The sequence below is a fragment of the Pogona vitticeps genome, chromosome 1 (assembly GCF_051106095.1).
Source record: "Pogona vitticeps strain Pit_001003342236 chromosome 1, PviZW2.1, whole genome shotgun sequence".
NCBI classification, from domain to species: Eukaryota; Metazoa; Chordata; class Lepidosauria; order Squamata; family Agamidae; genus Pogona; species Pogona vitticeps.
In genome coordinates, this window is record NC_135783.1 from 184,880,066 (window position 1) to 184,900,241 (window position 20,176).

Below are 20,176 nucleotides of genomic sequence, written 5' to 3' on the forward strand. Positions count from 1 at the left end.
CTTCTAGGGAAAAATGCAGGTCTTATGGTACACTTCCCTTGGGAGGCATTTTAACCATACCTGCTTGAAGCATTTGTAAGTGGTCTGTTGGAAACTTATTTGGATCTGTAAAATGGATGGAGAAATAGGAGCTTATTTTTTCCACAGATGGTTTATTTTACATTTCAAAATTATTTCCTTTGTATGGAGGAACCCCTGAGAAAACACTTTGGAGCTGAGAAAGCTTTTTTTGTGTGTCTTCCCCCCCCCCCCCCCAGTATCTTTAAAGAGACACAGGATTTGGGGTGAGAGGATGAAAATGTTTATGCAAGTCACTTACCACCTGATTCTGTGGTTACCTATACATACTGTCTGAAATACTAAATACAGATATTTATTCCCAGCAAATGGTCAGATATCTCCTTTTCATCTCTCCCCCCACCAGATTCTTGCAAGAAAATATCAGGTCTGCACAAATGTGGCCTCTCACTTGTAAAAACAAGGCAGTGTTGTGTTACAGATTAGTTTATAAATCCCCAGTGGCTTCACAGTTCAGTGCCTACAGCTGCTGCAGATGGGCCTGGGTTTTTGTCTCTTCACTGTGCTGCAGCCGGCAGTTGAAGGAGAAAATGGAATGATCAGGTTATTAACATGTAGGCCGTGAGGAAGAGGCTGCACAATGAGAACAGCTGGTGTTGCTGTCTTGGCTGATGCAGCGGAGATAATCAAATCTTGCCTTTTTTCCTTGTGGGGTGGGGGGTAAAGGCAGAAGACATAGTGGAGAGTTAGACGAACAATGACATGATATTATATGAGAGTATTTTTTTTTAAATATCACCTTTCATCAGGAGCTGTCACTGGCTTGTAAGGCTTTGTTATACCAAAATCTTTCAGTGATTTTTGGGAGGCCAGTGACAAACGTGTGCCTTTAGGTACTTTTATATATAGCTTTCAAAGAAAACATCTGCAACCCTAAAACAGATCATTTTAGTGTTTCTTAACACAAGTCACAGTCCTACTAAAATTGCTCAAGCCTTTTCGATTTCAACAGGAAGAGAATATATTATGTATCTTTGTTTGGGTTATGCATATGCTGTCAAAAAACTGAGCTCCCAGTTGAAAGCATGGGCTATAAAACCGTCAACTATTTAACTTAGCAAGTCATTGGAAATTTATGTTTTATTTTACTTTATTATTGTGTTGGGTTTTTTCTCATAAAAGCACAAGAAAGAATGAATCAGTCACTGTTGTGTTAGAGACGGCTGCTGTCAGATAGGCATTGCAGGTGTACAAAGTACTTTTTAAAAATGTAGATAAATGTACTCTCTTCTACACAGAAGTAGCCAAATATGAAAGTTAACAGTTAACAAATACTGTCCTTGTGCACTATGGTTAGTATTAACCATTGGGCATAAGGACACTATTTGTTAACTGGTTAAAAACACTTCCATATTTAACTGTTTTTATTGTTATTGCATTATCCTTTTCTCAAAACAAGTGTTATGTCTGTGCATTGACTATTGGGGAGAATTCTGCTAATAATTTAAAATCTGTGGGAAAATGCAGCAAGTTAATTTGAGGGGAAGCAGGAGCTGGGGGAAGGTGGCACCGCTAATCAGCTGCTGGAGTATCTGTTCTTTCTGGAAGCTTGGTGACCATTCTAAGGAAATCTGTACAGTTTTCTAGCAAACATACTTCTACACATCTTCATAGATTCTTGAGGGAGATCCTGCTCTGTTTCCTCCCGTGTTCTTCTGAGTTTTCGCAAAAGCTAAAAGAGTAGATTAGATCACTGGTTCTTAACCTTTGGTTACTCAGGAGTTTTGGACTGCAACTCCCAGAAGCCTTCACCACCAACTGTGCTGGCTGGGGTTTCTAGGAGTTGCAGTTCAAAAGCATCCGAGTAACAAAGGTTAAGAACCACTGGATTAGATGACTGACAGGATATGTCAACGCTTTTTCCAATAATGTGAAACTAGAAATGTAGTTGATTTCCAGACTTCTTGCTCTTAGTTACTGCTAACAATTCAGGTATACACACCCTTTATCTCTTCTTTGTACTTTCCCAAATTGTTCTAGGTCTGGGAAGCTGGCATTCAGCAGTTCAAAGTGTTTTTCCTCTCCTGATTGTTATTGAGGAAGGGCTCTCAAAAGGGTCTTCCTGCATGCCAATTTTCATCTTAATCAGCACATACTGACTTACAAATGATAACATAGATATAACAACATATTTTATCTCTCCTTCATTTAGGAATCTAGTTGATTTGCTTCATCAATATGTGTTTAAACAAATCTTACTGTATGAGTTTTTGTATTGGGTGCTTAGTATCTGGCGTCAAGGAAAGAATACTGTGCACTATTCTATGCTTCCTGAATTTTGTCCAGCATGAGAAGGATGTTATCTATGAAGAAGTGTCCACTTATGAGAGGAAGTGTCAGAGTTCCCATTTGTGCCAGACCTCAATCCTTTGATTCATGTTTTTGAGATTCAAAACCATCTCAGTTTGAAAAAACTGACATCCATAGGAAATTTGAAATGATTTTAAGTATTCTCACATAAGCTGTCTGAAATGGGACATGAATTTGGAAGTGTTACCTATAGTATACTGAGATGGGACAACAGAAGAACTGCTCCAGCGTAACAGAACAATGTTGTCTACCAGTTCGCTAGTACCAAGCAAGTCAGTTATTTTGACTTTCCATCGCAGGGTTGGCTATGTGAACTGCTCCGCTGGAAAGAAAATCCAAGTCCAGAAAATCGTACCCTCTGGGAAAATCTGTGCACTATTCGACGCTTCCTGAATCTTCCCCAGCATGAGAGGGATGTTATCTATGAAGAAGAGTCCAGGCACCATCACAGTGAACGTATGCAGCATGTTGTCCAGCTTACTCCTGAACCTGTGCAGGTCAGTGCTCTAGTTGTCCTTTTTAAAATGGTTTTTTGTCCCATATGAGAAAAGGTACCATATTACAGAAGTGACTCCAGCGTCCTCCAGACTTACAAACACAAAACACTGGCTTTTTTGATGCGTTATTTCTTGGTGGGAATCTCCTTAGGGAAATACAAATTGTGCTGAAATATGTGTGTGTATGCATTTGTTGCATACAAATGCATACACACATATCTTTCAGCACAATTTGTGTTTCCTCAAGGAGATTCCCATCAAGAACTTATATTACATGTATGTGTTCCATTATAAAGAAGTTGAACTGTGGATCAACACATTTTCCAGTTGGCTGGCTAGGCAGTGCCTGGTATTTTCTATGTATTTTTCTGGAACAGACTGAAAGAATGTTTATAAAGTGGCAACAAAGCTGCCTCGGTCCTTTTATGGAGAAAGGTGTGGTAAAAATATTTTAAATAAATAAATACAAGTTTTGAAATCATCATATTTCTGTAACAGCAAAGATATTGGGGATGAAGCTGTTGTATCTGTTTAAAACAGAAAACAGATATTTTTCTGGAGGCCAGCAGGGATTCTGTGTCCTTAGTCATATTGTGCTTTAAGTGGCTAGTATAGTTTTATTTCTTGAAATGAAATTATGACTTGAAAGTAGGTTTTAATGATGAAGGCATTCTTTTAGAGCTGGAATTCATGTAACTAACTGGCTTTGATAAATTTTAGACTGCTTTTGAAACTCTTTGAAGCTCATCACTTTTCTGCATACTGCACACAATTTCTTAGTAACACATTGCACTGAATTGCAGTGGGATGCATCTGTATTGATTAGCAAGTTACAAAGCCTTGGATTATTTAATTGTTAATATTAAACTAGAAATGAAGAAAAATATTTTGTTCAAAAACAAGCTGGCAGTTACTGGAAAATTGTGGTGTCTCTGCAGAGCACTTGACACATTTGATTGATGTTTGTGGCGCTTACGATATTGTTGTTCTTGTTGATATACCTCTTTCTCTGATGCTAAGCTGTGATAATGACTTTGCAGTGAGGATACCTATTACACAGTTCAGAAACAGTAAGAGGAAGCTAGGATCAGAATTGTTATACTGAAGCTGTCACCGTGATGTTCACTGAAGTTGCTTTCAGAATGTGTGTGTCGGTGAAGAATACAAGGACCCTTACTTTCTCATGGTTTATTAAAAATTAATCCATCTAATGTTTGTTCTTGTGGAAGTGGTACCAATTCTTCCACAAAGCTGTTGCACATTTTCTGCTTTGTCATACTTTTAGACTCTAGGTTTATTAATAGCTTAAATAAGGTAAGTGTCCATAGATTAGATTAGGCATCCTTCAGTCTCAAAAGACTATGGTGTCGTGCTCTATATGGAGGACTTGGAACAGCGTCTAGTGTGGCTGAAGAGGCCAATTCAAGAGTGACAATCTCTTCCACACTGAAGACAAATCCAATCTGTCCCCTGTCCACCTCCCTGGTTTTGCTGCTTTTGTGACTTCCTCTTTGCCTCGGCCTGCTGAACAAGGGTCTCTTCAAATTGGGAGAGGCCATGATGCACTGCCTGCCTCCAGGCTGAACAGTCATATGTCAGGGTTTCCCATCTGTTCAGGTCTATTCCTAAGGCCTTCAGATCCCGCTTGCAGATATCCTTGTATCGCAGCTGTGGTCTCTCTCTGGGGCGATTTCCCTGCACTAATTCTCCATACAGGAGATCCTTTGGAATCCGACCATCAGCCATTCTCACGACGTGCCCAAGCCAACGTAGACGTCGCTGTTTCAGTAATGTATACATGCTGAATATGTATATATGTCCATAAAGAAACACACAATAATAATATGCATGGATGTTTATCTTACCTGTATATGTCTGCAGTCATCAAACTTTTAAAATATAGTTGTAGCTATATAGCACGCTGTTGTGGTCAGACTGCAACATAAAATTTGAAACCTGAGTTTGTTTACTTAGTGAAGAGAGGGAATGCTAATAAGTAGTAATTTTAATAAATGAGTATGCAAAGTTTTCTATCATGTTGTTTATGTAACATGTGTTTCCTGACTTCAAATTCTAAATACATTCAGAATTTGAAATCACCTACTTAAATGAACACATAATAGTTCTATAAAGGAACAACACATGATTTCCTTTTTAGTGGTGAAAATATTCCTCATCCTAATACGTCTGTCCAGTTGCTCCCTCACTAAGCAATACATTTAATTTAAGCCACTCGGTGGAATGCTAAATCAGAAAAAATATGGCACTTGCTTTACCAGTACTATATTAGCACTGAAATTGTTGAAGATCATAAAAATCTGTTGATAGCTCTCCCACCAAAGTGAAACTGAAGATCCACATGTTTGCCATTACAAATTAAGTGGCACATGACATGTTACTGTAAAGATTAATTAGAAACAATTCTCAATAAACTCATATTAAAACATTTACTTAATACAAAGAGAAAAAGGTCACCTGGTTATTTTTATTCTTTGTATTTCCTGGTTTGGTAGGTCTTTATGCCATTATTTTTGCGCAGTTTACTTGTACTCTTTTGTATAAAAGGTACATAGGCAGCACAAATCCTGAGACCTATTAGGCACTATTTTGCATATTTCCTTATTTGGAATGCATTCCACAAATAAAAGAAAAAGAGGAAAGAGTTGTTGGAGTCTCATGCATTGTCCAACTCACTGGTGAATGAGAAAATAATTCATATTGGGCAAGCAAATGAATTGTGGATTCTAGTAATAAAATATTCAATACCACTGTTTTGGTAACCACTATCATGCAGCTATATATTATTATTATTTTGCGTTTTTAGAAACTGTTTGGAGCTAAACTACTGTAGTAGAGAGAGGTGGGTGGGTTCTTTTTTCTAGATACTTGTCATCATGTCTAAATCACTCCAATGCTTTAAAAATAATTTATAGGGCATTTTGTTGTTGCATCATCTCAATTTTTCAAACTGACTGACTCTTGAAGAGGAATCATTTTATCTGGTGCTTTTAATAAAAACTGCAATTTTTTTTATCTGCTTAAAGCTCTTATTTCTTACATTTGCATCAACATCACTTCAACTATAGTGTTCTGCTTCACAAGATAGGTCATGTTGACAGACATTGATTTGACAGAGATGATACAGGAAGTGTCATACTTAAGTTTGAATTAAGCCCGCTTTGAATCAAACTTTTGATTATGAATTGTTAGTATGGTAAAGGCAAATATTCTTCTCTGCAGTAAAAAAGTAGGGCAGCCACAGTTTCAACATTTTTTTTGCCTCCAGAGATAGTTCAGGTTTGATTTGATCTAGGATGTACTTTTTTGCTTTCCAGCAGTCAGAATATCTGCAAAGCTCTCCTCCAGCTCCACATTTCAAATTAAACATTTTTCCCTGTCAGCTTTCTAAACTGTCCACCTTTCAAACCCATACATGGTGATCGGAAATGCAAGAGTATGGATTATCTTGGTCTTGGTCTCCAGTTGTATGTTCAGGTAAATGGAGATTTATGATATTCAGAAAAGAGTGTGTATTTGGACATCACAACAAGCTTATCATGAATGAGCCAGTGTGCTCATGCATGCTCTCTGATTACTTCCTTTGCAAGTCGGAGGACTAAAAAAAACATGGATCTTTGTCTCTGGTTTGTCTAGTATCATGTCCAAACAAAAACAGCTTGTTTCCTCATTGCTCTGGCTTGTTGGGCGGGGATAGAGGCCACAAACATGCCTGCTTCCCCAGGTTTGGATGTGATGTAAGCAAGCCACAAGGAAAAAAAGTCGATGTCGCCTAGAGCAGTGGTTCTTAACCTTTTTGAAAGAAACGCCCCCTTGAGCCATTGAGGAAGTTATCATCGCCCCCCTCCCTGCGGTGATGATATCTTTTATTTATTTATTTATTTATTTATTTATTTATTTATTTATTTATTTATTTATTTATTTATTTATTTATTTATTTATTTATTACACTTAAATCCAATAACCCCCTGAAAACAAAATTCAATTGCAAGAAAATGAAATGCCCCCAAAAGGTAACATTTTATGATTTAGTTGCAAGTGAATTTTAAGATGCAAAAAGAAATATAAAAAGGGCATAAAACAAACTGCAATGCAGGAACTAAAAATTTCAAGACGAAAACTCTGAAACTAAATTAAAATTGGAGGAAAATATATATTCATGCACACTGTAAAAAGGTTGCAGCCGTCTTCAGAGGTTCGGCTTGCTCCAGCGCCCCCCTACCGCCCCCCTTCTGCTCCAGTGCCCCCACGCCGCCCCTTTTCATTCTACCACCCCCCTGAAAAATGAAATCGCCCCCTGGGGGGCATTATCGCCCACGTTAAGAACCACTGGCCTAGAGTAATCTTAACTGATTAGATAGGCGGGATATAAATAAAATAAATAAATAAATTTTAGCCACACCCTAGCGTTAGGCAGCTTGTATGAGAACGGTCCTCATAATATAATAATAATAATAAGTTCTCAGAACCCTGGGCATATTGTAATGTTGAAAACTGCTCTATATGTCACTTATCCTCTGTTATACTAATGGTTTGATCCAGTTGCTTTTCTAAATAGTTTCACTTGGGGAGAAAACGTTTGTAATGGTTTTAATTAAGAGGAGACCTCTGCATCTGCTACATAATCTATGCTGAGGTGAGCTGCAGTCCACAAATGTTTATTCCAAATAAAACTTGTTAGCCCGTTAGGTGCCACAAGGCTCTTTCACAGACTGTTACTCTAGAAATATTAATAATGTAGTATATACATTGAGCTTATGTTAGTAAGCAAAAAACAAAAACAAAGTTAGGGCACTATTTTGTCAAATTGTTTCCTTTTACAGGCTTACAATTTTTGAGTTCTCGTTACAGTATATATTGATGTTCTCTGCCCTTCCCCTTCTAAAATAATTTAATTGTATACTGGAAATGAGTACAGACTGCTGGTGCATATGTATGCGCAGAGAGAGAAGATAAACACTTTAGATACAATGAAATAGAAAATTTCTTAACAGAAGATATCATTGAACATGGGTCATGGCCACTTCTCCCAGGGAAATGGCACTGCTGCAAAACCATAATCAGAAGAGGGAGTACATGTGCATACATGCAATTATAAACTTAAGCTCATCTAAAGATGAGAATGAATCAAACAATTATGTAGCACACTGAATATCTCATTTGGAACAAGGCTAAGATCAAAATACCTAGATCAAATAAATGATCTGCAAGCCTCTGTATAAAGAAAGCCAATTGTTTAAAATAATATAATAATTATATTAGCAGTTGTCTCCAAGGTATAATAGTAGACCTGATGAAATTATATTGACAATACTGAGTGATTTCCATTTATATGTATGCCTCTTTTTAATGTGGTAGAATTTAGCACAATGTGAAGTAGCAAGAATAAGATGGGGCATCTTACTGAAGCAAAAGAAATTTTGTTACAGTCTCTTCTTCCATCTGCCACCATTACTTTTGTTTTCTTTTCTTTTCTTTTGCAACAGTAGTATTTTCTCAGATACTCTCTTTTTGAACAAGAGATTGCTGCTACACTACATCTTGTGTCTCAGGTCCACTTCCCTCCTCATCTTGAGCCATCCCTTAGAAAAGCAAGAAACCTGCTAAAATATCTGAATTGTTCTCAGTGTGAATTCCTATTCAATATGAACACAAGTAATTATGCATAACCATTGACTAGAGAAAATGAATGTGTATATGGAAAAATCTAGTGTACAATGTAAATAAATTAAATAGTACAGTATTTTTTAAAAAGCTTGTAACTGACATAATCAAGAGTGGTTATGTGTGCTTGGAGATCTTCGTTCTTTTCAAATTATGCATGTTTTGATGCATCAAGGTAAGGAAGCAAAACTGGAGTCACATTGTCACACAGCTAACAATAGTGCATTTGTGTTATGCATAGAATATGTTACTACAGTTATTCTGACCCACAACCATAGTACATGTCAGTCTGCACAATGTACTCAAGTCAGCAAGAACCAGCATGCCCAGATGTATGCAAAAAAAAAAGTTTATCCGACAAATTCCACTGACTTTCAGCAAATTGTCCATGACAATAAAGAGAGAAGAAAAAGCACACTAAATGTACCTTTGGTACTTTCCTTTCAATTTAATTGTGATTATAAAACACTGTGGGAAAGGCCTAAATTAATATGCAAAAACAGTATATGCAAATAGACTATAGTTACGATTTCAAAAACATTTGACTAACTTTAGATTCTTAGTGTTATGGTTTTTCAAACAATACAAGCCTCTACCTTAGACTATGAAGCTAGAGAAGGATTAATATGTATTAATTTGCATTACAATTTAGAGCTTGCTGTTTAAATTTACAATGCAGGAAACCATTTTACAGTTAGAAAGTAGGCAAAGAACTAGCCAAAGAATAAATTGCTAATTAAAGGCAGAGCTGACAGTTATACATTGAGTTTAATGTTGTCTAATATTTTGCAGTATGTATGACTCAATCTGGAGGGTTAGGGTGATATAAATATGCTCCCTTCCAGAGTATCATCCTGTTGTAAATTTCAGCTTGCCTGCCATGACCCCACTCTTTAAAAAATTAATTTGTTTTTCCAGATTATTTGATTACTAATACATTATATCCCCCAAACATTGTCAAATGTTGATTACAGTATTCATGCTACTTAATTAAATACTCTAACATAGATATTTCAAGAGAGGGCATTTGAGGCCTCTGCAAATTACAGCTATTTTAATTAAAGAGTGTATAACTTTAAGTGAAGTTCTTAAATCAAAATCGGTGTCTTTTTGTTATAGTTCGGTTGCCATCTTTTTTGGAAATTGATGACTAACTATGGAGAAATATGTGACTATGCACTGTGGTTTGTATTTTAATGAATGTTTGACCACTTTACTCCTTAAATAAACACCATTTGGACATTTTATGATAGTTGTAGATACTCAGAATCCTTGTTCCTTAAAGCTTTGCACGCATTTTGACAAAACCAATAAGCTACGCATTATGGATAATAAGGCCCTTCATATTTGACTTACAGATATCCAGTAGAGTTTCTTATGATAGATAGTTATTACAATTGCTGTGGAAAGCCACTGAGATTTTACTGCAGAAGCCAAGCCTACCTATCATGCAATTTCAGCTGTTTCTCCTTAACACAGATGCCTAATGTGGCTAGACAGTGCTGCAGATTTTTATTAAAAATAAGTCTGTAACTTCCTTAATAATCATAGTATAACTTACATTGGGAAGAGGAGGAACATTTAGCTTCCATAGTTCTGTACTGTAGTTTTTAAAATTTATTCTGAAAATTGTAGATAATATATCCCAGACTAGAAGTGTTCAGTCACTTATGAGATTGTATATTCTGTTTCCATGGTCTTTCAAAAAAAAAAATTACAGAGGACTCTTTATAAGAAGGTATGCTAGATAACTCATTGATCCTAAGATATTTTAAGTCTTTAGATGCCAAAATCAGCACCCCAGGAACTAACTAGTAAATGCAGACTTTCTACCAAGGGGAACTGAAAGAAAAGTTCCTTTCTCCTACATCCCATCTCATACCCCGTGTTCTGTAGTCTTTACGAATGCCATACAGTATTTGAGAAAAAAGATGTTTCGAATTGAGTATTTTATGAAAAAGAGTACATTTAAAGTATCAATTGTTATGAGGATTTTTGTTTTGTCTTCTATCCCATACAGACTAAATCTGGATGGTACAGAAGAGACTTAAAAATGAACAGAACCAAAATTTGTCACTCCAGGCACAGAAAGAGGAGAGATATTCACTCTTCTCTAAGTATGCCAATAGCAATCACGTGAAGAACAACTGACAAGGGTTATACAGAGAAATAGTTGATTTAATTACAGTGGACCCTCTACTTATGGAATTAATCCGTATTGGAATGGTGTCTGCAGGTCGAAAATTCTGTAGGTCGAGTCTCCATTGACCTACAATACATTGAAAACCGATTGATCCCGTAACCAGCCGTTTTTGTTCCATTTTTGTTCCATTTTTGTTTTTTTCTGGTCTGTAGGTCAATTCTCCTGCTGCAAGTCAAACCTAAATTTTGCAGCCAGAGAAGTCTGTAACTCGAAAAGTCGAGCCGTCTGTAAGTCTAGAGTCCACTGTATGCAACCTGTAGCATGTTGTTTATACAACCTGTAATATATTATTTGCAACTAATCTAGGCAACATATTGGAATTTTGTACCATTTTAAGTTTCTTAATAATAATAGACACTCCTCAAAATTCTGGAGCTGAAACAGTCCACACCAGATCATAAGCCCAAACAATCCTCTCCAGAACCTGGAAATAATACAGGCTACTCAGTTTTTGTACCTTGGTCCAGTCATAAATCCAAATGGAAACTGTAGCCAAGAAATCAGAAGACAACTCAGACTAGAAAAGCCAGCAATGAAGGAGTTAGAAAAAATCATCAGGTGTAAGCATGTGTCACTGGAGACCAAGACCAACATCGTCCACACTCCCGTATTTTCAGTCACCATGTATGGATGTAAAAGCTGTTTTATTTCATTCACATCAAGGCCACAGATAGATCTTCTCTTTATTTCAAATTAATATCCAAGAGTGTTATTATTTTTTCTGACTTTTTCTGATAGTTCATAGTTACAGTTTTACAAAATTGTTTATTTTGTTTAAAATTTTACATTCTTCAGTTTTTATGGTTCTTAAGGCTCTCTTTAAAAATGTGTGGTGTCAGGATAAAATCCCCTTCACAGACCTCCATGGAGAGTCCTGAGGGAGGCACATAAAACCACGCCTGCAAGATTTAGTGGGGCTGTTTTGGCTGATTCAAACCTGAGCATGAAGTCTTATCTTTTTAAAAAGACATTCTTGAATATGTTGTTGATGACAACATGTGCCTTAGATAGAATGGAGACCATTAATAAATCTCCCAGGGTCCTATAGTTCCTCATAGTTCCAGTCCAGTGTCTACAATTTCCACCTCCACATCACTGTCAGTAACAACTCAGCAGGCTGAAGGCAAAACCATCAGCAGTGCATAAGAAGACCACCAGGACATTGACCTGGTCGACAAGTCAAAGAGGGAGCACTCAAAGGACTAGCATGGAAAGAAAAAGAAGAAAATGAGGTACATGAGTTTGTGTCTCATGGTGAGGAGGTGCAGTTGCTTTACCACCTCTGGACATTCTGCAACAACTGTCTCCACAAACTCCCCCAGCTGCCACTGAAATCCCTCTTAGACTGCTTATGCAACTGGAGGGAGAAATTCAGGATGAAAGACAAACAGACTGAGTGACATGCACCTGAACATGCTATTGATTCTGTCCCAGCAATGCACTCAGTAAGGTGCACTAGTATGGAAGCATTCTCTAGACCAGTGGTTCCCAACCTTGGGTAATCCAGGTGTTCTTGGACTGCAGCTCCCAGAAGCATTCACCAATAGCTGTGTTGGCTGGGGTTTCTAGGTATTGCTGTCCAAGAACACCTGGGTTAGCCAAGGTTAGGAACCACTGCTCTAGACTGAATACTCCATGTTTCTCCATGCTGTCTGTAATGGAGAGAAATATGATACTCATTAATGCCATTCAAGATCTTCAGACTACCCCTAACTGTGCTATTCACTCTCCCCTAGCAATATTTCTACACACAGCAACCATTACGGATGCTTCCTGAGTTGATCACCCTTCATTTTGTCTGAAAGACAAAAGAGGCCTGAATACTATTTCCTGCCTTTACTCTCAATACAGTCCAAAACATGAGTGAGCAACTTGATGTTGACATCACTGCTTTTTGTCAGCACTACTTCCATAATACACACTACCTTTAGTATGCCTTTGGACTTCAGTCTTACAGCAGACCTCAGATATCCACTTGGATGTGGCATTATTTGTGACTCACTGAGTTTTGATACTGACAGTAGCAATGTCCCAGATACTGAGTGTGGAGCCAAAAGGGAAAAGGTTAAAAGGCACAATACTATGCATACTATTCTAAATAATGCAGTTGTGTGTAACTAAATCTCTCACACAATCTTTCAGATGTTCCAAAATATTTTCAGGTGGACAGAAGCATGTACTCATCCACAGACAACAAATGGAGCCTGCATTGTAAACATAAATACTGGAGCAGAACACTTTTAGGAAGTGAAGTTCTGTGGGTTTCTGGTAGGAACAATTGAACAATGTTTGGCAGCATGCCACTGTTTCATGACAAACGGGAGTCCTGCAGAACCCTGGTTTGTTGTGTCACCTGAGCATACCTGTAGAATTAGTGTTTTATTTAGAAAACTGAAACTGATTATTTACAGAAGGCTTAGATTGAAATAGATAAATAGATGCAGGTGACAATCCAATTTTTTTTTGAAGTCTTCTATGCCTAACTTAATCTGTTTTGAGCTGAAATAAGTCGTCATGATCAGAGTGGTTTGTAGTTTTAAAAACAAATATTTCTTAAAACCCTGCAAACTATTAGAATCTTCAGGGGGCATTTCATCATGAAAAGCAATATAAGGGAAGAGTTAAACCCTTCCAAGGAGTGCAAGTGCAATCAAATCCTGCCCGTCTTCTATTATCTTCTGTTGACATTTTACAAAACTCCTCTTATGGATCTTCTACATGAAATTTTGTTATTTTTTCTTTACTGTTATTTTAAATTTAAACTTTTCAGATATCTTCAGAAAATGCTATGTACTAATTTTCAACCATATGTAAAAATAAGTCCGGTTTAGATTTTGAGAATTTTGATGTTGTTAACCAATATATATTACTGCTGCATGTATTTATTGGAGTGACTACAGTCATCAGTAGATTCCACCCCAAAGTAATTTGCATTCATGCATTTTTGTGACACTACATACTAAGAGTTTTGCACCACAATCTTAACATGTTTGTGTATATCTTTGTATATCTCATGGGTTTCTTACAAATGGTTCCATATTGCCCATTTAATAACAATTGCATACTGTCAGTATGCTTCTTCTGAGGCTCTCTGGGCCTGTGTTGCTTGTTCAAGGCCACAGAAGACTGGCTCTTCTCCCACAGCAAATCTAAATCCAGGAAACTGTTTTTATGGGTAATCAGTGTTGTAGAGCAGCCTTACCACGAATGTCCCCCTTTCCATGCATATTTGCCAAGAATGCCAAAACACAAGTTTTCTATAAAACTTGGTAATTTGTAATCTTGTGATAATTCTTCTTCTTCTTATCTGATTTTGTCCCATGCTTGTGTAAATGTGTATAAATATTAAAATGTGCACACTACCACACACTGTTTTTAAATACATGGGTATTTCAGATTCAGAATAGCCATCTGGCTATTAACACATTTGTGGAGCTTTGAACAAATTAATGCTGCTGATCTTTGAGGTATTGGTATATGATATAAGGAAAATATCTAAATTAGAGATGGGCACGAACCTCAATTTGGAGGTTCGTGCTGATTCATATGCGCAGCATCACAGATGCATCATGTTCCCTTCCCCCACCTCCCTGGATTGATCCTCCACTCACCAGCTGGCGCATGCTTCTCTCCTCCTGCTCTTCAGCTGTTCATCCAGTCTCTAGTAGGACCATGGTCTTCCCTGCCCCACCTCCTTGTCTGATCGCCCACTCAAACATGGAGGCAGGACAGACAAACCTGTCTTCCTGCCAGAGACTGGTTGAACAGCCAAAGAGGAGGAGAGGAATGCGCTCCAACTGGTGTGTGAGTCATCGCCCAGTGCGGCAGGGGGAAAGAATGCGTGGCACCACAGGTTCATGCCAAGGTTTGTGCCCATCTCTAATCTAAATAAATAATTTAGCAAGCATTGTAACTGCACAAATATCTTAATACTTGAAGACTTTGCATATATATTCATTGTAGTTTGCAGCTGTCAAATTGCAGTAACTTTAAAATGTACCATTAATAATGGCGAAAATATTTTTAAAATGTTATGGTTAATTTTTCTTCTCTTGATGTCTTGTGTTCATTGAACAATAAATCTTTCTAACTGATTAAGACACTAAGAGAAGACATGGTAAAATTCCTACATGGCCTTTAAAATAATACGCATAGACAAACCTCCAGAAGTTAAGTGCTAAGTAATTATTACTATTTATTATTTATTTCCTCCCCTATTTTCCCTCATACAAACAGGAAATAATTTTCTTTCATTTTGAAAGTGAAAAATGTTTCCCTAGTGGCACTTGAAATTTTAATAGTTTTCAATAAATAAAATCATATCTAATAACATAACTGGTTTCACTTGGCACTGCGATCTAGATGCATTGCAACTGCGGAAACATAAATAGTTACAGCCTTCCAAGGCCTAGTTCCCATTTGCTAAATATACTTGGCTAGGTTTAAATTCCTCTGTGTGCAGTCATTAATACAATCCTCTTTGACAGCTTTTAATTAAAGTGCTTTTCTCTATTAAATTTATTAAAACTTTTCTTTATACTGTATATTTTCAGACACTTGAATGCTAAGAATCTGAAGGTCCCTCTAAATAATTTCTCTCTTCACTGTAAATTGTTAATTAAATTTAACTTACTGTCTGCTTAATGCAGGTGGAAGAAATCAGAATTCAGTACTTTTTTATTGGGTCAAGTTTTTCTTGGTGAAAATGCCTGTGTGTGGGGAGAGCTGAGAGAGGGAGGGAGAGAAAGAGTTGAACACAAGTACTTCAACAGCACCTAAAGAGACTTTTCATTGTGGAGGCAGAAATGGAAACTGATATAGTAGGTGGAACTGAGTAATTCAGCAGAATCTTCAGGAACCATGATCCATGCTGTTTCATACTCCTTTTCATTAATATGCCTCAGCATTCCCAAGGTGCTTAGAAATTCCTTGAGAAAGGGTTGAACTAGTATTGAGAGATCTGGGACCTGTTTGATGGCCAATCAGGAGCCTGTTCATCCTCCCTAGCCTAGCCTTTCCCCTTCAGAGATAAAGCAAGACTCTTGAGTAATATTGCTTTACTGCATAAAATGTTTTATCTCAATGCTGAGGCTAAGGACAGCACCCAGTATGGGGTGACAAAGACTTACATTGATGTTGAAAGTGCATTAGCCCATTATAACAAACATGGTCAGCTAATATTGTTGAACTATAGTCACTTTAGTGGGATTGCAGTTGTTAATGATTTAATAGATAGATTAAGGAAGCACATATTGAGGATTAGGCAATAAATATTGTGAGGCATTTGTGCATTACTGATGTCATTAGTAGAATTAAATGTAAGATAAAAGATTTCCTATGAAAACCAGCAAACTGCTAGGTCAGTGGTTTCAAACCTTGGGTCCTTAGATTTTCTTGGACTAAAAGCCTTCACTGCCAGCTATGCTGACCAGGGTTTCTAGGAGTTGTAGTACAAGAACATCCAGGGACCCAAGGTTTGGAACCACTGTCCTAAGTAATGCCATTGTCTGACCATGGGATCAAGCAAAGGAACCACTGGGTTAAATTGGACCAACAAAATCAGTATGACTTAGATAAGGCAAAGAGCCCTCTTGAATTAGTGCAACAATTTAGAGATTGTGAACTATCTGAATCTAGTTATAGAAGAACATTTGCTATAATTCATTTTTCCTTATATTTGGTAGAAATATCATGAGTCTAGGTTTCATACAGACATTCTAAGAAATCTAAGTTTGCTTCTAGTACAGAAACTGTGAAAGTGAGAGGTATTATTATAAACATGATATATTAATGTTAAAAATGTTTAAACATGTCCCTATACCATGATGTGAGATCTCAGGAACTGATTGCAGAATCACAGTGTACTGTATATACTTACGACATTTGCAGAGCAATCCTATGTTTGTCCTAGTGATTATAAGTCCCATGATGTCTGATGTGATTTAACTCACAGTTAACTGAGGATACTATTTCAGCCTTGATGTATTACCGTATGTAATGTAGACCACATGCTATATTTAACATATATAGTCTTGAAGATTCCATGTCTCAGATGTAGTCTAAATTAGTGATCAATTGTGTTGAGGCTCATTCTATCGGAATGGAGTCTGCATGTCCATCAGCGGTATTCTAAGAGAATACTAGCTTGTTGCCAGAATTCATTATATTTTATTATTGTTAATTATACTTTATCAGTACTGTACAATATGAAATATTACTATGTGTGTACAAAGTTGATACTGATGTTATAAAAGACAAAGTAAACTATCAAGGGATAGTTCAAATCAGATCTATTGGTTGTGAATCTTTGTTTTTCAGGTAGCTCATACTGTTCATTAATATAAATTTTAATAATCTCAATAATTAATTTACATTAATTGTGAGGATTTATATCATTCAGTGTGGGTCTTAGTGTGTGAGCATTTGTTGAGGGAAACAGGGAGGGGGATTGTTCAGTATTAATAGATTATTGACAGCTTAATGTCTTGGCACCTAGACAGCCCATAAGGTATAATAAACAGGAAGCGGTCTGATGCGGGAGACGTCAATAGTATATTCAATCAGAACCTTTCAGTTAATTGCTAGTTGACCTCAGAGGGAAATATGTTCTTTGCTTTAGACCTAGAAAGAGAGAATTTAATATTTGGTAGCATTATTGAAGCTGCATAAAAGTGTGGGCTTCTTGGTGTTCTGATTCATAGTAGTGAAATAGATGCAAAATAATAATTTCACAAAATTTTAAATATATTCTACACTTTTAGTCATTTCTATTGCACTCTGCTATTGCTGTATATTGGAATTTGCTGTAAGAAAATCATAAATGAAATGGGCTGTGGGGGGAATGAGAAAATATGAGAGATGACTATACAGACAAGAGGCAAAATGGCAATGGAAGCAGGAAAGAGCAGCACTTGTCTGAAAGCAGGACAATGTGTGATGGCATGGAAGAAGGAAGAAGCAGTGTGTTTTCTGTATAATACCCTTGCATATAAGGCCTAAGGCAAAGTAATGAAGATTGTGGTCTCAGGAATTAAAGAATACCGAGATTTGTCAAGTCTGGTCACCAAGGGAGGAACTGCTTTCATTGTATATAGAATGGAAAGTAAGGACTGGCCCAGTATGTTTGATGAGGGAGAAAATCGAAATAACAATCCACCCTACAGTAAATAAATAACAACTTGATTCCCTTCAAGGGCAATCACTTTGGCTTATATTGGCTCTTCTAGAGGTGTTTTCTTCAGGCCTTGTGAATTTATCAGAGTTCTGACTCCTTACGATTTCTTTTCTTTTTCAGGCAGCACCTAATGAAGATGGTTTGTTTCTTGATAGGGGTGGATGAGAAAGTTGTTCAGTTCTCATTTTAATGTGATTAAAAACAAGAGTGAAGAAGCCTCAGAAGGCACCTTCTTTTATTGACCCAATCAGTTCCTTCTTCATCAAGGCTCATTTTAAAGTGAATCTACCCTGTGCTAAAATAAATCACTCTTAAAGTGGTCCCATTTGTAGCAATGGAATTTATGGAGGAGTTTACTCACCAAATCTCTATTGATTCAGTGGGCCTACTCTTGTGCAATTTACCATGCCAAGCAGTGGGATTTTGGCTAATGTATTCTTTACAAGTTAGTGAAATGAATTCCATTAAAATGTATGTGGGTTTTTCCGAGTATCAGTAAAAATGAGCAAGGCAAATAGATGCATTAAAAAGGTGTTCCTGTACTTCTCATATGAATATCATTTAGTGGTTCTGAGAAGGAGAAATGGGCAAATCATTAATATATTAAAAATACATAAATATGACTTTTTCAGAAGCTGTTATGTTTAGGGTTTTTTCCATACATAATTACTCATAAATTATGAGCTCAGCATGCTAAAGAAATAAAATCTATGCCTAGTGTTTAACAAATTCCACTTAACTTCTATAATGGTGTGTGTGTGTGCTGAATATCTTGATATCTAGATAATCTACAAAGGCAGGCAGGCAGGAAGCCACAAGGGCAATTTCTGACCCTGACTAACGTTAAACCATCTGCTCATTTGGGAGGAGAGGCTGCTTGGGGAAATTTGTAAGAAATAAATATACAATCAGTCTCAATTCCACCCCTACAACATGAATGGTAAAGAGGAGGAGGAGGAAAGGAGGAGATTTGGGTCAGCAGCACTAGTTCCAGTGTGGATATCAATGTAGGAAGAAGGCTAAGTGATTTCATAACTAGGGCAGCCTCATTTAATATTCATTTAACCAAGAAGCTCCTCAGTTGGATCAGCATGCCTCCATACGATATGAAGGGAACATCCAGTCTTACTGAGGGTGCATTGAGAGTTGATGTTTTGGATGCTAGGTGGGCTGTTGTGGCATACCTGACCACTGTTAACCAGATAAGACCTGTGCCAAGCTCTTTTTGGACTCCAGCTTGTTCAAAGAGCAGCTGACAATTAATAGTAGTATTTCAATCTTGTAGGTGGGGAGGGCTTTACAATTTGTGCTATGGTTTGGAAATATTGGTAAATATGACAATATAGCATATTAATAGAAGGCTAATTATGTTATATTGCTTACACTCAGAAATAAGAGACTTAAACTAGGTACTGATGTTTTACATAAAAAGGAGGCCTTAGCTTGTAGACCAAGTGTACTCTATTAATGTAAACTTTATCATTATTTGTATAAACACAGATTTCATTTTATACTAAATTAACCTTAAATAATCTAAAGAATTTTCAATTTAGAAATACTGATTTAAATGAATCCTGTTTGGTACTGTTGCGTCAGACTCTCTTTGCTAGTAGTACTGCTAGCAAGGAAAACATCTTGCCTACTGAGAACCTTCCCACTATATACAAAGAGGGGTTGCCCCATCTTTGTCCTTGGCACCTGGGACATAGCCCATTGGAATGATTGCCTGTCCATCAGTGCTCATTGCAATATAGATCCAAGGATTTTTCAGTGCATTGCTCACACACCTACAGTCCTTCCTCCTTTGGTTTCATCAGTTTTGGGGAAACTAAAACCTACTGTACTCACAACCACAAGGCAATTATGGCAGTTGATAGATGCCTTCTAGGAGGAAGTCTACTATCCTATGCTGACTTGTTTTACCTTAGGCTCACTTCCTTCTTTCCACAGCGTTGCTCACACATTTTCTTGTATAATTTAGGCCAGAATGCCGAAACAGGCTACAGCTTATGATCCAGCAAAAGGTATTTTTTGGCTCAGAAGTGGAAAGGTCACAGCCCAGTGGCATAACAGATGTTTTATGTATGAATGGCAATCCTGACCCCTTTAAGTCAATGGGTAAGCAGCAGCTGATGTGACCTCTGCTGGAGATTCTGGGCAGTTACTGATCATGTCCTCCTTGTTGACAATCTTTTCAAAATATGTTTTCTGAAACTAGTTAAAACATGAAAT

At 37.1% G+C, this 20,176-nt stretch overlaps 1 protein-coding gene across 3 annotated transcripts in view; it reads left to right on the forward strand.

Annotated features, from left to right (window-relative positions):
- The window catches only part of SATB2 (SATB homeobox 2), a 193,587-nt gene that overhangs the window by 160,752 nt on the left and 12,659 nt on the right, over window positions 1-20,176 (forward strand). For all 3 annotated transcript variants that reach the window (XM_020795339.3, XM_020795340.3, XM_020795343.3), the window contains one exon: window positions 2,688-2,885. In XM_020795339.3, the coding sequence (XP_020650998.2) occupies window positions 2,688-2,885 (198 nt within the window). The remainder of the gene's footprint in view (window positions 1-2,687; window positions 2,886-20,176) is intronic.